The sequence below is a fragment of the Lepus europaeus genome, chromosome 11 (genome assembly GCF_033115175.1).
Source record: "Lepus europaeus isolate LE1 chromosome 11, mLepTim1.pri, whole genome shotgun sequence".
NCBI lineage: Eukaryota > Metazoa > Chordata > Mammalia > Lagomorpha > Leporidae > Lepus > Lepus europaeus.
The window spans coordinates 84,549,833-84,570,005 of record NC_084837.1 but is presented as its reverse complement, the minus strand read 5'-3'; the positions used below and the strand labels follow the sequence as shown (position 1 = coordinate 84,570,005).

At 52.3% G+C, this 20,173-nt stretch overlaps 1 protein-coding gene across 5 annotated transcripts in view; it reads right to left on the bottom strand.

The window, feature by feature from the left end:
* TLN2 (talin 2) overlaps nt 1-20,173 on the bottom strand; it is a 481,872-nt gene that overhangs the window by 35,469 nt on the left and 426,230 nt on the right. For all 5 annotated transcript variants that reach the window (XM_062206051.1, XM_062206049.1, XM_062206053.1 and 2 more), the window contains 6 exons: nt 18,088-18,234; nt 14,579-14,745; nt 12,952-13,135; nt 7,477-7,602; nt 6,951-7,067; nt 3,640-3,825 (listed from right to left, as the gene is read on the bottom strand). In XM_062206051.1, coding sequence (XP_062062035.1) covers nt 3,640-3,825; nt 6,951-7,067; nt 7,477-7,602; nt 12,952-13,135; nt 14,579-14,745; nt 18,088-18,234 — 927 coding nt within the window. The remainder of the gene's footprint in view (nt 1-3,639; nt 3,826-6,950; nt 7,068-7,476; nt 7,603-12,951; nt 13,136-14,578; nt 14,746-18,087; nt 18,235-20,173) is intronic.

The following is a 20,173-nucleotide window of genomic DNA, read 5'->3' as shown; positions in this document are numbered from 1 at the left end:
ACCTAGACATCCGCTAATAGGGGAAAGATAATATTCACTAGCAGAGGGGTTTGCAGTCATTAAGTCAGCACTGATGACTCCTAGCAACAGAGAAACAGCCCTGTGACATCACTGATAACAGCAGACACAAAACCCAACAAAACAAACATGTGCAAGTAACCAGAAAGAAAAAACACGAGCGCTGACTCAGGTTTCGGGGGGACTCCGCCGGGGCAGTTGGCATAACCTTCCAGTCCCACACAGCGAGCAGAGGGTAGCTTCCTGTGCATCTCCGTCTGCCCTGCCTGCCCTGCTCGGCTCCAACGTGGGGGCTCCCAGAGGGCACCGTGGCTTCCTCCAGAGCCACTGCTCAGCATCCTGGTTTTCTCTGCTACACACACATCTGTTTCTGTCCAGCTCCCTCATTTCCAGACATGGAGACCAAAGGAATGGAAGTGTCACTGAGTTTGTGCAATAAGCCCCGTGCTAAGAGCAGCCATGGGGTCAGCGGGGATGCTGGCCCTCTCGTCTGGCCTGGCGGTGTGAGGTGGACACACAAGTTCTTAGTCTGTCCTGCATGGCCAGGATGCTGTGATGCAGATGGGAGCTGAAGCTGGGCATGTGGCACCCGTGCTTTTCTACGGGACCTCCCCCCCGATGAAGACATGGGGGAACGTCGGATTAAGAAACCTAAAAATTTGAGTTTCATTCTATTTCCACCTCAATCATGGTTTTTGCTGTTGCTATTACTTCCCCTTTTATTTCAAGTCTATGACACAGGGACAGAAGTGCCTGTCACTCATCAACAGGAAAGACAATGAGTATTGTGGCTGGGAGGCCATGGGCAACAAGTATCAACTGGAAGAGCTGGTGTCAGTTCTGGTCCTCACAGAGAAGAGCTATGTGACGTTGGTCACGCCACCCAACCGCTTTCTTTTCCAGAAAAGACTGATTTACTTATTTGAAAGCAAAATGAGAGGGAGAGAGAGACAGAAAGGTCATCCATCTGCTGGTTGCCTCCCCAAATGCTTGCAACAGCGGGGCTGGTCCAAGCTGAAGCAAGGAGCCAGCATCAGGGTCTCCCACACGAATTGCAGCAACCAGGTACTTGGGCCATCATCTGCTGCCTCCCTGTGCATTAGCAGGAGGCTGGATTAGAAGCCGAGTAGCTAGGACTCGAACAGGCCCTCAGGAATGGAATGCAGGGGACCCAAGTGCTGGCTTCACCCACTGTGCCACAATTCCTGCCCTGCCACTTAACCTTTCTGAGCCTCTGTTTCATCATCTGACAAATAAGAATAATGACTTTTACCTTTGTCATCTAAGAGCAAATGACAGAATACACGTGACAGCCTCTGCGTAATAACAGGTGCCCTGGGATACCATGATGTCCTCGGGGCATGTCCTGCCTGTAAAATACTCTTCTTTGATTCAGAGAGTGACCCCTGGGGAAGCTATCCCTCTGGTGGGCAGAATCACTAAGCATATCAAAATGGTGAGTATTTGCGGTCTCAGGACAGAGTTGAAACCCATTGGCTCAGCACCCCCGGTCCTTCACGGAGGAGCCTGCCCTACCTCCCACTGCAGCCTTTCCAACCCCATGTTTGCCCCTTTCTCTCCAGTGCACAAGCAGTCCCATCAACTGGCACTGCACCTGCTGGCCAGGTCCTTGCAGGCCATTTCTTCAGCCCGTCTGTCTCCTCCGTTACCCACCACTTACCTCCACATCATCCCACCTCAGAGTTGGACCCTACAGTGGCAACCTCTACAGAACTCAACACTACCACAAAGAAGGGCTCGACTCCCTCAGACCCTAATCTATAACAGCTGTTTTTTCAATTCTGTGGGTAGCTCCCCCCACCGCCCACTCACCACAGCAGTGGTCACCAAGCCAACACTGAACAGAAGTCAGAGTCATTGGGGCAAGTCTGTCCCTAGAGACAGAGTCTCTGGAGGCCTGGGGGTGCTCTGTGGGTGGAAGATTACATGAGGGCTTGTACAGGGGACCTTCTTAAAAATATCTACGTCTTTGAGAGGCAGAGAGAAAAAGACACACAAACACGCACAGAGAGACAGAGAGAGCGCCCATCTACTCAAACACTCCCCAAAAGCCCACACTGGCAGGGGCTGGGCAGGCCCAAAGCTGGGAGCTGGGAATTCAATCCTGGTCTCTCACATGGATGGAAAGGACTCCACTACGTGAGCCATCACCACTGCATCCAGGGGGTGTGTTAGCAGAAAGCAGATGCCAGTATCAAGAGGCCGGTATAAGCCGGCGCCGTGGCTCAACAGGCTAATCCTCCGCCTTGCGGCGCCGGCACACCGGGTTCTAGTCCCGGTCGGGGCACCGATCCTGTCCCGGTTGCCCCTCTTCCAGGCCAGCTCTCTGCTGTGGCTAGGGAGTGCAGTGGAGGATAGCCCAAGTGTTTGGGCTCTGCACCCCATGGGAGACCAGGATAAGCACCTGGCTCCTGCCATCGGAACAGCGCGGTGCGCCGGCCGCAGCACGCTACCGCGGCGGCCATTGGAGGGTGAACCAACGGCAAAAGGAAGACCTTTCTCTCTGTCTCTCTCTCACTGTCCACTCTGCCTGTCAAAAAAAAAGAGGCCGGTATGGAACCGAGGCACCCTGATAGGGAACGTGGTTGTCATCACTGCTGGCCAAATGCCCACCACTGGCTCACTTTCTTAATTAGATAAAAATCAAAGCAAGATCGTAGGGCTCAGGTCTCCACACCCTCCCACCCACTCCGCCTCCCTCCGCCCGGCATGGGCTCAGGGCAGCTGCTCTGGTTATCCACCTGAGGATCAGAAGAGTCTCCCAGACACCCAGCAGAGAGCACAGGCTGGAAGGTAGCTCCCCAAAGTGTGCACTGCTGCTTTCACCCACTTTTTCAACCAGTGGTGGCCACACCTTTCCCTGGGGCAAAATGGCAAATGTGTGGAGGAGGCAGCAAAGGGGGCAGGCAGAAGAGCACACATGGCTCATCTGGAGGGCTCTCAATTAGCGCTGCAGTCTCTGCTTCCTACTCTCGCTGTGCCTCTGCTGCTCTCTGGGAGAAAGGCTTCCTGCCCAGTTAGGAAAAGCAAAGGTCAGGTCAGCAGGGCTTGCCCCCTCCCTCTTCAACACAAAGCACCCGAGAGAGCTGCTTCCCACAGACAGAGGCAGACGTTGTTTTTAAAAAAGTAGATTATCTTAAACATTTTTCCCTTTTACTAGAAAACCAGACAGAGAGAAAGACAGAGCTCTTCCATCCACTGGTGCACTCCCCAGATGTTCACAGCAGCTGGACAGGGCTAGTCCAAAGCCAGAAGCCAGGAATTCAACCCTGGTCTCACAGGTGGAAGGCAGAGCTCCAAGTACTTGAGCTGACACACGCTGCCTCCCGAGGTGTGCTTTAGCAGGAAGCTGGACTTACAGCTGGAGGTGGGACTTGAACCCAGGCACTCCAATATGGAATGTGAGTCTTAATCGATGCAAGAAACCACCCCCACTCCCAGCATATGCTGTCTTCAGTCTGTATCTTACGACCAAGCTTCAGACACTGAGCTGCCCCCTGCTACACTGTACAGCCCCTCTTCTCCTTCCGATGACACCAAACAACTTAAATCCTAACAAGCCACCAAGCCGTCCAGCCAGAGCAAGGCCAAGGCCTTTACCTTGCAAGCCGTCAACATGTCTGAAACGGCTTTGCGGCTCAGGTTGGCGGTGGCAATCACGTCCTCCTGTCTACACGAGTTCCCCGCTGCCACGGCTTTGGCTGTTGCCATGGTGATGCCCTTCGTCATCCTTATCGATTCTTCAGGTGACGATGTCTTTTCAGGTACCTCTTGGGACTGGAACACCTGCAAGTCAGAAAGAGAAGGGGTGAAAAAAATCACAAAGGAAAGGGTAACAAGCCTTTATTCTTATCCAACCAGGCTGTAGCTCAGCATCTGAAAGTGGAGCCAGCTACTGGAAGAAAACACCCAGATGGCAGGAAACTGGAAATTTAAGTACAGGAATGTTCTTGCTTTCAAGATTCTAGCACAGATGCAATTCTCAAGGTCACACTTGACATCCGCAGGCGCCAAAGGTTAATGTCTGCAGCACAAATCTGTTCGTCAACAGAAACCCACGGCCGGAATTTGCATACTTTGCATCCCAGGTGCTTGTGTGGCCTCTTGGTTCCCTTCCTCTGTCCCCGCTGCTGCTTTAGCAGTTTCCAGAACCTCAGCAATCCTGGTGCTGGTTCTGGAGCAGGGCTGACCCAAATGCATCACTCTGCACCGCGCCCCCTCTTCAGGAAGCTGTGAGGGTGGGGAAATGAAGCATTGACTCCTTCTATTCTTAGCCCATCTTGCAATTAGATCTGCATAATTGCACAGAGGTGTTCGTGTCAAGCGTGCCACGGTGACACTGAATATGTAACAACATGCGTGCACACAAACCTTTAGAATGTGAAGCTTCACCTGTCAGTCAGGTTGGTCGTTTCTGCTTCAACTCCAACTCCTAACAAGGGGGACAGGTACCCTGGCTGTGAGCTGAATGTGCACCTGTCCCTGTGCTTGGGGACCTTCATCGTAGATAGGGCTGCCCTATTCTCTGCCCGAGGCAACTGTGTGTTGACAGGGAGAAAGGACTCAGCCAGCATCCTGGACACGTGGCACCACTGTCAAACATCATTGTACCCTCAAAATGGGCAGTAGCATTTAAAGCAGCCCAGGACCCCAACTCCCAAGTGCTCTCCTGAATGTGGTAGTGGAATTCAAGCCACATGGACACAGTGCTCCACATTTCAGCACATGCTCCCTGGAAACACAGCCTCCAGGTGAATTCTAGATCCCACTGGTCTACTGGGAATGACCAAGTGCCAGTCACTCCCCGGGAGAGCTCCAAAGTTCAAATCTTCTCTTCCTTTGCCACCAACAGGCCCACGCACACCTATCAGAGCCTGTGCCCAGACTTGAGTAGGAAATGCCCAGCCCATGCAGCCAGGGGGGTGCCAGGCAGCAGTGTGTAAGGAATCACTAGCTCTGGGTAGCTCCTGTATTTCTTCATTTCTCTCTTTTTTTTTAAAGATTTTATTTGAGAGTTAGAGTTACAGACAGTGAGAGGGAGAGACAGACAGAAAGGTCTTCCTTCCATTGGTTCACTCCCCAAATCGCCGCAATGGCTGGAACTGTGCCCATTTGGATCCAAGAGCCAGGAGCTTCTTCCTGGTCTCCCACGTGGGTGCAGGGGCCCAAGCACTTGGAACATCTACTGCCTTCCCAGGCCATAGCAGATAGCTGGACTGGAAGAGGAGCAGCTGGGACTAGAACTGGCGCCCATATAGGATGCTGGTGCCGCAGGCGGAGGATTAACCCACTGCGCCATGGTGCAAGCCCTATCTTCATTTCTCTTTCAAAGTGTGAACTAAGCACAACATCAGCCAGGCCTAAATCCATTAGAGACCCCAGAACCCAAGCCTCCATCCTCCAAACCCCATGACCAGGGCTGGTGCTGTGGCATAGTAGGTTAAGCATCTGCCTGCAGCACTGGCATCCCATGTGGGTACTGGTTTGTGTCCCGGCTGCTCCACTTCTGATCCAGCTCCTTGCTGATGGCCTGGGAAAGCAGCGGAGGATGGCTCAAGTGCTTGGGCCCCTGCACCCACGTGGGAGACTGAAAGCAGCTTCTGGTTTCTTGTTTTTTGATCAGCGTAGCTCTGGCTGTTGCGGCCAACTGGAGAGGAAACCAGTGGATGAAAGACCTCTCTGTAACTCAGCCTCTCAAATAAATAAATAAATCTTTAAAACAAAAAACCAAGAAAACCTATAGGATCACTTGTTTCTAGTGCTGATCTTCAGGGCACCTAAACAGTTGACCCCCAAAAATGGTGCAGAACAAGTGGAAGCAAAAGCAGGTTCCCCAGTACCTTCCACCCACCCACCCACCCAAAACTCAGTCTGTCATGAGACCTCCCATTAAAAAATCTGAGGGGCTGGCGCTGTGGCACAGCAGGCTAAAGCCCTGGCATGCAGCACTGGCATCCCACGTGGGCGCTGGTTCAGGTTCCGGTTGTTCCACTTCTGATCCAGTTCCCTGATAATGCACCTGGGAAAGCAGTGGAGGATGACTTAAGTGCTTGGGCTCCTGTACCCACAAGGGAGACCCAGAAGAAGCTCCTGGCTCCTGGCTTCGGATCAGCTCAGCTCTATCCATTGCAGCCACTTGGGGAGTGAACCATCAGATAGAAGACCTTTCTCTCTCTCTTTGTTTCTACCTCTCTATGTAACTCTTTCAAATAAATAATAATAAATCTTTTTTAAAAAATCTCAGCTTGAAACTATCCTTTTCAGCCTATTTCTCTCTGTAGGAACTAAGATATCAACACACAGCCGACATGAGATCGTAGGAACAGACATCATCCCTTCCACAGCAACTTGGGGGTCATCACTCCACACTGCTGAAACAAGGCGGCAAAATGAACAGGGTCCACGCCTCTAAGATCAGACCCCTCCAACAGAAAGGAGCTGGATCTTAAAGGCACATGTCTCAGGGAAAGACACCCAGCACTTTCCACCTCCAAAAGTGAACCTCACCCGACAAAGCCCACACGTGTGCAGCCGCGTGAGCTGTTAGCAACAGCACATGAATCACGAGAGGCCACACATGTACTTGTGAATGACCCTCGGGCTGAGTGTTAACAGCCACACTGATGTGCCCTTTGCCAGGAATCCTCCACGATGCCATGGTTTCATGCTGTGATTTCAGTGGCATGAAGCCTGAGTTGTCCTACATGATGCAGTCCAATGAATTCCTTAATTACCGCTACACACTCTTCCTGGCCAGACTCTGCCGTGTGTGGTCTCAACTAAGCAGTGCTATCCACAGGCAGGTGAGGAGGCTTCCCTGGTTCAGGGGTCCCAGGCGACCCCTCCTTATGCTTCAATTCTCACACAAGCTCCTGCTAGGTCAGCAGGTGCCCCAGGGAGGGGATCCTTACCGTGAGCTCCTGCTTTATGTACTCGATGGTGGCCTCCAGTGCCCTTGTGCCCCGGGTGGCTTCATCCTCCACTGCCTTCACAGTCTTGAGGAGAGAAGTGACGTTGGTCACCATCACCTGCAGAGGAAGAGAGAACAGTACACTACTCGCTTCAGCTCTTATTTATGTATTTATTTTTACAGAGAGAGCTCCCATCTTATTCCCCAAATGCCCACAACAGCCAGGAATGGGAAAGCAACCCAGGTTTCCCCACATGACTGAGCCATCACCCAGTGCCTCCCAGGGTCTGCATTAGCAGGAAGCTGGAATTGGGAGCAGAGCTGGGGACTGAAGCCAGGCACTCTGCCATGGGAGGCAGATGTCTTCACTGGTGTCCCAAGTGCTAGGCCAAACGTTTGCCCTTTCACTTCTGACCTGACGATGCAAGCAAGACAACTCTTTGTCCTTTAAGTGAGAAAGAAATGCAGATGTGTATTCTCCCAGTACTCTCACACAGAATGTCCTACCCCTCAAGCTAATCCACTACCTTTGCGGCTCCCTTGAGCTGGTACATGGAGGGGTCATCAGCTGGCTTGCTGGCAGCTCCCTTGGTTGCACCAATGAGGTCAGAAAGGGCCTTGGCCACATCTTTGATGGCGTTGATCAATACCACCTGAAAGAGAGCACAGTCAGGTAAGCAGGCGTTCAGTAGATGCTGGCTGACTTCCCTCGGGCCTTGCACACCAAGGGCAAGCTTGGACATGAGGATTGAAAGAAGGGCAGGTCTCTACGTCACCAGCTCTGAAGCCTGCAAGTTATGCATTACCCCCGGGGAAGCCACAGTTGGACGTTCTGGTGCAGGAATGTGCACTTCCCAGGGGCGGCTGAAACTGAGACAGAATGGGGAACCTGGGTCTGGAATACAGCATGTTTACAATCAGACCTGGCAGCCCTGCTGACAAGCTGCCTGGGACAGGGTGAAGGCACCTGGGAGGAGATGCACTGACCCTGGCCTGACACCCTCATCACTGAGAACATACTCTTAATCTCACACTGGGCTGCAAGGACTCCCTGGTACCTAGGCCTGCCCCTCTGGCTTATAGGATTCTCTGCCTCCCTCAGTGTGTGATGGGGATGTAGGCTGCTCTTCCTCCCCATGGCTGATTCCCACTCAGGACCTTTGTTCTTGCTGGAACCTGACTCTTTGGGTTGTTTGGGTCTCAGCTCCGACGTCAAGTCCTGACACCTGTCTCGACCATGCTGGCTATCAGCTCACCCCCAAGAGCACTTCTCTCTTCACTGTACATGAATGCCTTTCTGTTCTCTTGTGCACTGTCTACTCTTCGATGCAGATGCAAGCTCCAGGAGTCTCGGGCTGGACTTTCTATCTGTTCTATGCTCAGAGCAGGGTACAGGCACCAGTAAATACTTGTGGAATGAATGAAGCCCAGGAAAAGATGCATTATCTATGTTAACTTCTCTAACTGGACAGTGTTGGACTTGGAATCAGCAGTAGGGGTCACAGGCAGGACCTATGTGATTTTGGCATAGCAGCATGTAAGTCATTCAGGTCACCTCGGCCCAGCAGGTCCACAGTTCTGTGATCGTAACCACAACTACCTCCCTGTGTGCCGGCAGCTCTCTGGGTGCTGAACCAAGCACTCTGCACGCATCACCGCATTTAATCCTCGCCACCATCTTTTCCAGCAGGAACTCCAACCCTTAAGCCCACACTCCCAGAGTCTGGGAGAGGCTGAGTGGGGAGTACAGGCCCTGATTTCCACAATCTGAAGGGCCAAAGTCTTCACCTCCACACTATGAGGGTACTTCAGAAAGTTCAAGGGAAATAGAATTAAAAAATGTTGATTTGGAGGCAAAAAATTGAAGGCCGTGTCTACGTGGGGTCTTCAAGGCACTCATGAAAAATGCTTATTATTAAAAACTACAGAGATTTCGAATTTCATTTGCATCCAAGTAAACATACTACTTTTTAAAAAAATTCCACATTTTTAAAATTTGAAAGATGAAAGTCTTTCATCCACTGGCTCACTCTTCAAGTGCCTGCAACAGCTGGAGCTGGGCCAGGCTGAAGCCAGGAGTGCGAGAACACAATCGTGGTCTCCCATGGGGGTGGCAGGAAGCCAAGTACTTGAGCTATCATATGCTGCCTCCCAGGGTGTGCACTTGCAGAATACTGGATGGGAAGTTGAGGAGCTGGGACTAGAACCAGGCACTCTGATGTGGGATGCATGCATCCCAAGCAGCAACTTACCTGCTGTGCCCAATACCTGCCAATATAAACCTATCTTTAAATTTCATTCTTTATGAACCTTCTGAAGCACCCTTGTACATCAGGCTCAGAGGCTCTGACTCTTTGTCTACAGGTGGAATTAGCGGCATTAGCCCCGCCTACCCCACAGAATACTGGGAGGATAAGCTGGGACAACAGATGTGAAAACCTACCAGGGACTCAGAGTCCCAGACAGCTGCATCAAAGGAAGCGATTTTGCAGCCCCCTGCCCTTTGCCATCCCCTTGTGTGCCCTGTCAGCTTGAGGGACCAGCAACCTCAGCCTCAGAGCCCACGGGGCAGCCCAGGGCTCGCAAGGAAGGTACCTGTATGGACCTCACACTCATTCCTGAGGTCACAGTGATGGGGGCAGGGGTGACAAGGGCAGACAGAGGCACGGCCAGCCAAGGCCTGCTGCCCACACCCACAGCACCCAGCACCCTGTCCCATCCCTGGTCACTTGACAACTGACGAGTAGGGACATCTTTCTTATAGCATCTTTTTAAATTAACAAGATCTCATTAGAAGTTGGTACTTCAGGATATCTAGACCTCTGGGAGTTAAAATCCTACAGCAACAGCACACACATATCTAAACAACCCAATTAAAACATGGGCCCACATTGCAGTGCAGTGGGTTTATTTGCCAGCATCCCATATTGAAGCACTGTTTCAAGTTCTGGCTGTTCCACTTCCAATCTAGCATTCTGCTAAGGCACCTGGGAAAGCAGCAGAGAGTGGCTGCCACCCATGTGGGAGACCAGGATGGAGTTCTTGGCTCCTGGATTTGGTCTGGTCCAGCCCTCACTGTCATGGCCATGTGGGGAGTGGAACAGTGGGTAGAAAATCTCTTTATGCTCTCCCTCTCTCTTAACTCTACCTTTCAAATTAATTTTTAAAAAGTATTTTATTAATTTATTTGAGAGAGTTGCAGAGGGAGAGATAGAGAGAAAGGTCTTCTATCTATTGGTTCACTTTCCAAATAGCCACAATAGCTGGAGCTGGGGAGCTGGGCCGATCAGAAGCCAGGAGCTTCTTCCAGGTCTTCCACGTGAGTACAGGGACCCAAGCACTTGGGTCATCTTTCACTGCTTTCTCAGGCCATAAGCAGAGAGCTGGTTTGGAAGAGGAACAACTGAGACATGAACCAGTGCCACATGGGATGCCGGTGCTACAACTGTAGGCTTAGCCCACTACACCACAGTGCCAGCCCCAAACAATCAATCTTAAAAAAGAGAAAAAAAAAGAAGAAGAAAAATGGGCCAAGGACTTGAAGAGACATTTCTCCAAAGAAGAAACACATGGCCAAGAGTTATACGCAAAGGAGCTCAGTGTCACCCACCGTCAGTGGAATGCAAGTCAAATGTCCACCTCACATCTGCAAGGTGGACCATTACTAAAAAAATAAATAAATAAAGCAAGTGTTGGTGAGGGTGCAGAGAAAGCAGCCAGCGTGCACTGTGGATGGGAAGGCAAAATGGCCCAGGCACCACAAAAAACAACATGGAGGGCCCTCAAAAAAAAAAAAATTCAAAACCAGAATGACCCTATGACCCTCTCAAATAAATGAGCTACTATGACCCTCTCAAATAAATGAGCTACGACCAGCAATTTCTCCTTCAAAGAACTGAAATCAGGACTGGAACAAGCTGTGAGCACTTCAGTGTTCACAGCAGCATTATTCCCAAGATATGAAACACGGTGAACTCTCACAATGGGATATTACTTAGCCCGAAAAAGGGAGGAAACCCTGCGATGTGCCACAGCGTGGATGAATCCTGAGGACATGAGACTAAGCGAAACAAGCCGCTCCCAGAACAAACAAATCATGTTTCCGCTCACATGACGAGCCTGAAACTCAAACTCACAGACACGGGGCGGGGTGGGGGGGGGGCAACAAGCGCTCCCATGGAAGACTGTCACACGTCAGTCACACAAGATGAGTGAGTTCCAGCGCCCTGCAGTACAGCACTGGGCCAGGGGTCAGCAGGGCTGCATCGCACACCTGCTAATCTCTTACGGAGGCGGATCGCACGTCAATGCTTTCAAGGCAAAAAAAGAAACAGCCAAGGAAAGAGGTTGATGGCAAGGGAGAAGCTCATGCTGGCCACCGCTGTGGCCGAGTGGTGGTTACAAGGGGCCTCATTCTACTGTGTATGCGGTGAGAAGTACTACAATAAGCAAACAGGAAAAAAAGGGTCTGCAATAATTCGATGCATTTCTCTGCATTAAGACACTTGGATCCTCTCAGGCCACTGGGCTTTGGCCAGGAGCATGTGCTTCTGCCGTGGACGCTCTGAGGATTTGTTCTTAAACTTTCCATTCCTTCATCAGAGTGGGAAAAAAAATCCTGTAGGCAGGGATTCCTGTGAATGCTTAGAGCTCCCAAGGGCAGCCAGACTGCTCTCTGATGTTATCAGAAATCCAGCAGAATGGTCCCAACGGCAGCATGACAGTGTCCTCGTGGATCTCGGCTCCCCTCCAGGACATCGGGAGGGAAGGCTCAGACCACTTGGGAACGAAGTCCGTGGGCTCAGGTCAACCAGCACAGTCACTGCCGCCCACCTGGGCACTGAATGGCAGGGGGTTCTGTTTGGTTTTGTCCAAACAGATCAATGTACCAGTGAAAATCCAAGTGTTTACCAAAGGCTGGTGCTGAGCATAGGGAGAAGTGTGTCTCAGGTTTTGCACCCTGTGGGGATGACCTTGGCTGGCTGTTGGTTCAGCACGGATCTGTGGGGCATCTACTGCATGCCAGGAGCTGTGCCAGGTACACCAGCCCCAAAGAATAAACTACGGTGACCGTTCTTGAGGTGTTTCTGGGATGGGGGATCAAGGAACGGGCAGGGGATATGCATGAACTTGAGGGCCCCGGAGCATGGAGTCCTTCAGAGGCAACCTTCTCAAGGCGGGCTGTGAGCTGTGGTAGAGTTCACTTCCTCACCCACATCTGGCTGCTGCCCACCACCCCACACAGCAGCTGGGGCCATCATGGGCCTCGGTGGCACTGGAGCCCATGGCCAGGTTGCAGACTTGGGTCTTTCTCGATTCTGCCATGTCTGGTGTGTTCCGACCCTTCCTTCCCAGTGCCAGGTTCTTGACTTTTTCCTCCCACAGCTGCCACTTCTCAAGCTCCCTACACACTTCCCCTTAACATGGCCCTCAGCGCTGAATTCCTCAGGGCTCTGCCTGGACCACTTTCTTCTCTCCCTCTCCTGCAGTTGCAAGGGCTACCTAGGGGGCAATGATTCCCAAATCCATGTTCCTATACCTGGGCCAGTGCATGCCCAATCACTCGGTCCACCTGCACGTCTCCCTGGCACCTCCAATGCCACACATCTCTGCACTCACCAGCAGCCCCCAAGGCTGGTCCTCCCTCCAGGGAGCTCTCCCTGGGTCCATGGAGCCCCCATCCACACCCTGCTGGAGGTGAGTTCAGTGAGGTGTGGAACCTTATCTCATGCTCACCTCATCTCCTAATGCCCACTGTGTCCAATCCTTTACCACACTGGCTGAGGCCCCCTTGTAGGTTCCTCCCAGATCTGTAGGTTCTTCTCCACCTCCATACACCCCACCTCGGGGATGCTTGGATCAATGCTTTCTACTGCTTCACCGAAGCAGACACACACACATGCACTGTGTGCTTCAAATGGTCCCTGCAAAGCCTCTTCTGAGGCCTGGTGTTGGGCAGTCGTGAGATCTCGAGGAAGGCATTCCCCAGGCCCTGTGCATACCTGGGTCTCAGGGTCGTCGGAGCCCAGGCTGGCTGCCCCCAGCTTGACCACCTCGGCCAGCTGGGTGATGGTGGCTGCCGAGGACTGCGCCGCCTGGGCCAGCTTGTCTGGAGTGGACGCAGCCCCCGACACAAGCAGCTTCGTGTCTTCCACCAAGGCCTTGGCTGTCTTCAGAATGTTCTCCCTGGGATGTGGGCGGGACAGAGAGAAAGGGCAAAACTTGAGGACTTGAAGTCAGGCAGAGAAGGGAATCTTCCCAGGGGGCTTTTGTTAAAAGGCTTTGAAGGCTAAAAGGTGGCACTCTACCTTGCCTTACTGCAGGTGTGGGGGACATGTGGCCTGTGGGCTGTGTAGGGCCTGTGAAACCACGTGGTCTGGCCCTGCCAAGGCAACCCCAGGCAGGACTCAAAATTTAAGAAACCTGGGGCCTGTGCTGTGGTGCATCAGGTCAAACTGCTACCTGCAGCACCAGCATCCACGTGAGCACCAGTTCAAGTCCCGGCTCTTCTACTTCTCACCCAGCTCCCCACTAATGGCCTGGCTAAGCAACAGAAGACAGCCCAAGTCCCTGAGCCCCTGCACCCACGCGGGAGACCCAAAGGAAGCTCCTGGCTCCTGGCTTTGGCCTGGGCCAGTCCTAGCTGTTGTGGCTATTTGGGGAGTGAACCAGCAGATGGAAGATCTCTGTGTCTCCCTCTCTCTAACTCTACCTTTCAAATAAACAAATGCTTCAAAAAAATTCAAGAAATGCACAGCAGGCTAATCTTTGAACCAATAATTTAAAGATGCTACAAATATCCAAATGGCCCTCAGCAGAAGAAAGGTCCCCAGCCCTGCTATGGGGGGTGCTCGGCTTCCACGTGGGCAATGCTGAGCAGCAAGCACAGAGTGGATCAGCCGCAGTAAAATTTCTATAAAAGTTTTAGGCCCAGCAGTTTAACGAAACAAAAGCTCAGCTCCTTTGGCTCCTGCTCTCTGTCCAGACTTCAACATGTACAATTATTAAAAGCCAAAAACTAGACTTTAGACCAAAAATATGTGCTGTGAAGGCACCTGGTTTGGGGCACGTTGTCCAGGGATCAGAGTCCAAGGGGCCAGGCTCTGGGAGGCACAGCGAGGCTCTGGGAGGCACATCGAGGCACTGGGAATCTGTCCCCAGCCCAGCTCTGGGCAGGCTATGGGTGAGGATTTGGAGGTCTCCAGGCACAAGTGGTGAGGGCCCAGCGGCAGCCTTCTGAGCCGGGCTCTCAGAGCAAGGCTGGCAGAGGCAGCAGGCTGGGAGCACCTCTCCCCAAACCATCCCCAAGTGCTTGTGCTGGTGCTCTGGAACCTGCTGGGGTGGGGAGTGGCCCGAGGAACAGACCTCCCTTGGTCCAGAGAGGGAAAGCTCAACAAGATGTCCTCGGCTGGTACCGGCTGCACTTCGGGCTGTTGAGGGCAAAGCTCAAGTGTGACTAGCTGCTGACAGTGGCTTCTTGGGGTCATGGGGTTCCTTTTCCCTACTTGAGCATCTTGCTGAAATCAGACCAGGTAACGGCATTTCTGACCCTGGGGTGGTGGCTCCGAGGTCGACCCTGAGTGACAGGGGCAGGCCAGCTTGGGCCCCTCTGGGAAGGAGGCCTCCTACCTGTGGTCCGCAAAGGTCTCGCTGTTCTCCGCGTTCAGCGTCCCTGCCGTGGCAAACATGATGGTGGTGTCCAGGTCGGCGATGATCCCAGACACGGCGGTGGCGGCTGTGATGCATGCCTGGGTCCCCTTGTTCCCAGCCTGCAGGGCCGACAGCACCAAGGACACCTGGGGACAGAAGTGGAGTGAGAATCAGAGCTGTGAACCAGAGAAAATGTGACCCACAAGTACGTTGATTCTGAAGACACAATTCTCTTCTCTCCTGTGAGTCAACACAGCTTAGGGTTCACAGCCTCAGTCTGAATCCCAGCTCGGCCATTTACGGGCCACACGACCTTGGGCAAGCTGTTTCACCTCTCTGAGTCTCGGGTTTCTCATCTATAAAATGGGGCTATCCCTTCTTGCCAATCAGAGTGGTTGAGCAGATGGAGGTGGGAGGGGTGGGGAACCAAGTGTCCAGCAAGGATCTGCACACAGGAGGGGTTCAGCAGTGGGCAGATGCTACTGCTCATTCATTACTATTCTGTTTCTGAAACCACCAAGATGGGTCAGAGTGCAGGCTTCTGTGACAGGCATGGCCCTCTCCACTGTTTGACTAAGATGGTGGTGGGGACAGCCCAGTGCCAACACCTGTCCTTCACCTACAGAGGGGACCCTGGGGGGGCTGGAGTCCAGAGGGGGCCCACCCAAGTAACCTTCCCACTCCTGAGGCTCCAGCAAGTCATCAACCACCACTGAGTAAGGATTCCAGGGACCCGAGGTCCAGGCTAAGGGGTGAACCCAGTGTTTTTCCTTGCAGAAACCTTGTGCACCCCTTCCCAGCCCTCTAGCACCTCCTCGCTGTTCCGGGCAGACATCCCTGACTGTGGCACACCCTGCTTATAAGGGTTTCAACCACGTGTCAATTTCACCTGCCTTTCGCTACTTGGACACACCACCTGCTCTCTGGGTCTGTGCTCTGCTTGCAAGGCCCCTTCCTCTTGTCCAGCCACTGACCTCCTCATGCTGCAAGAGGAGGTTCAAGGTCCCTACTGGGACACCTCCCCCCAGTCTCTTGGTCCAGAGACAGCGCTGCCTCCCAGGATTCCATAGCATACTCTCCTTGCACTCAGAGTAGCCCACTGCCCAAAGGTTAAAAACAGCCTGTCATACAGTGGGCAGTGGCCTAGCGGTTAACTTGCTGGTTGGGATGCCCACACTCTGTATCACACAGTACCTGAATTTTAGCCCGGTTTTGCTCCCAATCCCAGCTTTCTGCTAACACATAGCAGGAGGCAGCAGGCAATGGTTCAAGGACTTCAGTGCCTGCCATTTGCTTGGGAAACCTGGGTTGAATTCGCAGCTCCACACTTTGGCCTGACCTGGTCCTGGCTAGGCATCAGAGGAATGAATCACTGGATGGGAATTCTGTTTGTCTTTCAAATAAGCTTTTTAAATTCCCAGAAAAACAACAACAAAACCCAGTAGGCTTCAGGCTAGTGGCTGGAGACTGTGAGGCCAAGAGCTCTTATACCCAATTCTGGGTACACCACCAGCACCCTTGATGGTAGCTGAAAACATCCTGTGAACAGATTTATTAAGACATGCTGTACAGGGCAAAGGAGCATTAGCGAGAAGCACAGAGTCTGAGATGTCCTCTCTCCTGTGCTGCTCAGATCTCAGGGAGAGGCACAGGCGTGGCTACCTAGCATCTGCCATGTCCCAGGACCAGCCCACAATCAACTCCTTATCTTCCTCGCTTGCCCAATCCTCCTTTAAAAGCCACCAGGAAAAGACGAGTCAGACAGGCACAGGACTGGCCAGGAAGGAGGGATCCAATTTCTAGAAGAACTCAGAGCAGGCCAAGACAAGGCATGGGAAGTCTGCAGGCAGGGTGGAGGGGAGCTGTCCTTAGCCAAGGTTAGGGAAAAAGGAGTCCAGAAACAGAGGCCCACCCACTGCAAAAGTTGTACAAGCCAGCAGGTGCTCACTGAGCATCTACCAGCCTCTCGGGGCTGGGCACACAAAGGGAGAAAAGTCAAGGGGCTCACGGTTGGAGCTGCACTGTGTACCTCACCAAGACCTGAGGCCAACTGGGTGCCGGTAGGAAGGGAGAAGATTAGAAGAGCAGCGGCACCGAGCAAGAAACCACCAAAAAGGCTGTGGACAACCAAGAGAGCCGGCCACCTCCCCCAGCTCTGGTCCTTCTCCAGGTGTTGTACATCAGAGAGTTCTTGCCTTAAGCAGCAGCAAGGCCAAGGCCAAGGCCAGCTCGGGAAGATCGTGTTGCTTGGCCACGCTCAATAATACGCCCTCTCCTGCCCCTAGTGCTCCTGCTACAAGGTCTTCTACAGGGGAACTTGGCCAGAGACACTTCAGCAACAAGCCAGGGCTTTGAAAGCACAGAGAAAATACCTTCCTCGAGCAGAGACACTTGTTTCCTTGTCCTGTGGAGCCCAGGGAGGCCGAGCAGTCCTGCGGGCTACAGGAGGCAGCCGGCCAGCCAGCCAAGCTTGGCCTTGGTGAGGGGGTCACGGACAGAGCAGCCTCTATGGGCAGCTGCTTCCAGCTGAGGGCCTACCCCATTCATCTTGAGTCTCGTCACCAAGTCTCCCCAGTCTCATGATAGAATGGTGCATGACTTGAACATTTCTTTGCACCAGAATAAGTTTACCTTTTAATTCCATTTTCCTTGAACTCTTTGAAGTACCTGCATGTGTGCTCTGAACCAAAGTGACAGGAGAGGGAAAGATCACCCACACGCGCGTGCTTCCTTCAGCCTGGGCTCCACACAGCCCGTGAAACAGCCGCCCTGTGCCAGTGACATGAGCGCAACAAAAATATTCGTACCCCGGGCAAGAACAAAAGTGCTACTGAGAACCAAGAAAACATCCTGGGAGAAAAAAGGTTTGGCGCAAAGTTTACAGAAAACAGTGGCCTGTAATCACTCAGTGTTTAACTACGTGTCTGGCAGGGGGCCAAGCATTTTCACACACATCACTGTATTGTATCCCATAATCCTTACGAGCTGGGTACTAGATATTTTCATCATTTTACAGATGAGAAAGTGGCTTGGAAAAGTGAAGGGCCTCTGAGCTAGGATCTTCCAAGCCTGTGGATGATACTGCAGACCTCTCTACAACCTTGTGCCCCGTCCGCTCCTCCTTATCTGTTGCAGATCAGGTGGTGACATGGAAGGAACTCTAAGTCCTCTAGACTCAGCCCTGAGACCCAGGAGCCTCCTTAAGGAGGAGGAGGGCACAAAGTGTCAGCAAGGGGCTGTGGGCTACTGTTGGAGACTTCCATCCAGCCCGGCTGCAGGTGAGCCCTTGAAGAAGGTCGAGCACTGGCCGGCTTCACGGGACAGGCCCTCCTGTGCTCTTGATTTCTTACCCTCAGCGCCCTCATGCACCCATCCCTGGAGGGAAGCAGCATTAAGGCAGCTGCCTCAGCACCTTGGATCCCTGCTCCCTTTCCTGCTTTTGCTCTCAATCACAGCTACCTGTACCTGACCCCAGGGCCACTCCTTACCTTCTCCGTGACCGCCCGGGCACACTCGATCAGCTCCCTCTTGGTGTAGCTGTCCGTGGGGCAGACCTGAAGGGCCCCGGCCTTCTGCACCAGGAAGATACAGCCGTGGCCCAGGTCCTGCACGCGTGTGCGAATCTGGAAGCCGATCTGCAGAGGCAAGCCCGGGATGGGGAAGCAGTGATGGACCCTGCCATCGAGGCCCTCCCTATGTGGAAAATTTCCCTGCGCCCTATGGGAGCCCGGCTAGGAAAATTCCACTCCTATTAGAAGCCCGTGTCTGGTGAAGTATGGAATTTGGTTGATTTTGCTTCCCTCTTCAGAGACTGTAAAATGCCCCCAGTCTTCATGAAGCAAGCTAGCAAAATGCCTCCCTGATGTTAGCTGCCTTGGCTCTCTATGGCTTTCCTGCATCTGGAGCCACCAGGTAAGAAAAGTAATTAGATGGGCTCTGTGGGATAATTCTGTTACTCATTCAACAAGCGTTTATTGAGTCCCTACTGTGTGTCAAGGCCTCTTTGAAGCAGGCAATGCATTTTATTTATTTCTCACAGCAGCACTAAAGGTTAATTACAAGTGCAAAACATAGCTTTGGTCTTGGGTATTTTTTTTAAAGTGTTCAGATTCTTACAACCAGAAAACCCTCTTTCTCAGCTGGACCACATGGTGAGGACGACCATAGGAACCTGGCTTCCCTTCCAGCAGGCCAGGTCTGAGGTTTTCGTAAAAGGTACATTTGCGAAGCTAAAGGCTCAGCAGGCACACATTCTACTCCTGGGCTATGGGATTAGAAAAAGCAGTTGGCCTAAGAAAAGCTGAGCAGGTCCCACTGTGGGTAGGCTTCCAGCTGTCTCTCCAAAGTTTGCATTCCCTCTGATTTTGCTTTGCGTCACTTCTCATTTTGGTCTGATCAACACAGATGACATGAACAATCTTCCCCTCCAGTCTCCATTAAAGACACAGAACACAACTTTAAGCATGTGTCTGGCTATCTTGAAGACTTCACAACAGCCTGACAATCTGGCTCATCATTTCAGCGACTACCCAAAACACTGCCTACAAGAGCTAAAGTACTGTGAACAGAACCTGGGCGGTTAAGGCCCCCTGGAAGCTATCTTCCAGTATCATCTTGCCTGAGTTTCAGGAAGGGTGAATTTGGAGAGTGGCTGGGGCTAACAATGCTCTCTCCTACTGCATTTAAGGGAGAAAGATTCTTTTATTTCATAAGACACAAAGGACTTTCAAAAATCCATTTACTAGAAAGTTCTCATGAGCCACAAAGTTGAGTCTCTGCTTTTTTGGGCATCTTGTACATTGTACATCAGGCAGGGCTGTCTCCTTGACCCGCTCCATGGAGAATGCAACATGAGCAGCTCTGCAAAGAGGCTGGGGCTGGTGTAGCAATAAAGCTGCTGCCAACAGGGACCAGGCACTGGAATCCAGCCCACACGGCAGCACTGCCACTTACGTGTATCTCTTGGGCTGCACATGTTTGCTGGTTTATAAACAAGGTTGAGCTGAAGCAGGAGGATGCCCCATTAAAGTTTCAGATTCAGCCTGGCTCTTGATGCCTTCCAGATGCATCCAGGTTAACCCTAAGTACTCAAGGGTCAGAGTTCATCTAAGAGCAAGAGCTCTAAGGATCATAGATCCCTCAGTGATGAAGTACTGCCAGTCAAGGAGGGAGGAAGTGGTGGGAGAAACATTCACAGGATTTATAAAACAAAGAAGACCTTACAGTTCAAGTTACTGCAAGGGAAACCAACACTAACCACTGCAGTTGTGTGGTCTGGGACAAATGAAGCTCCTGGAGCCTCAGATTGCTTATGTGTGGAAGGGGGACAAATGATTCTTATCTGACACACTCGGTGGCCAGGGAGAATGCAACAGAACCCACACAGCTTCTGACCCGTGGCTGCAACTTGAGAAGTAACTCTACCACTGCTCTCCAGGGGCACAAAGACAACCCAGGGCCCATCCATGAAGGAGGGCAACAGAAGCAACACGGTCTACATGCAAATGCAAAGGACACTCTGTTCTACCAGAGGAACGTCCTAGAAAGGGAATGCATTTGTAAGACTATTCAAAC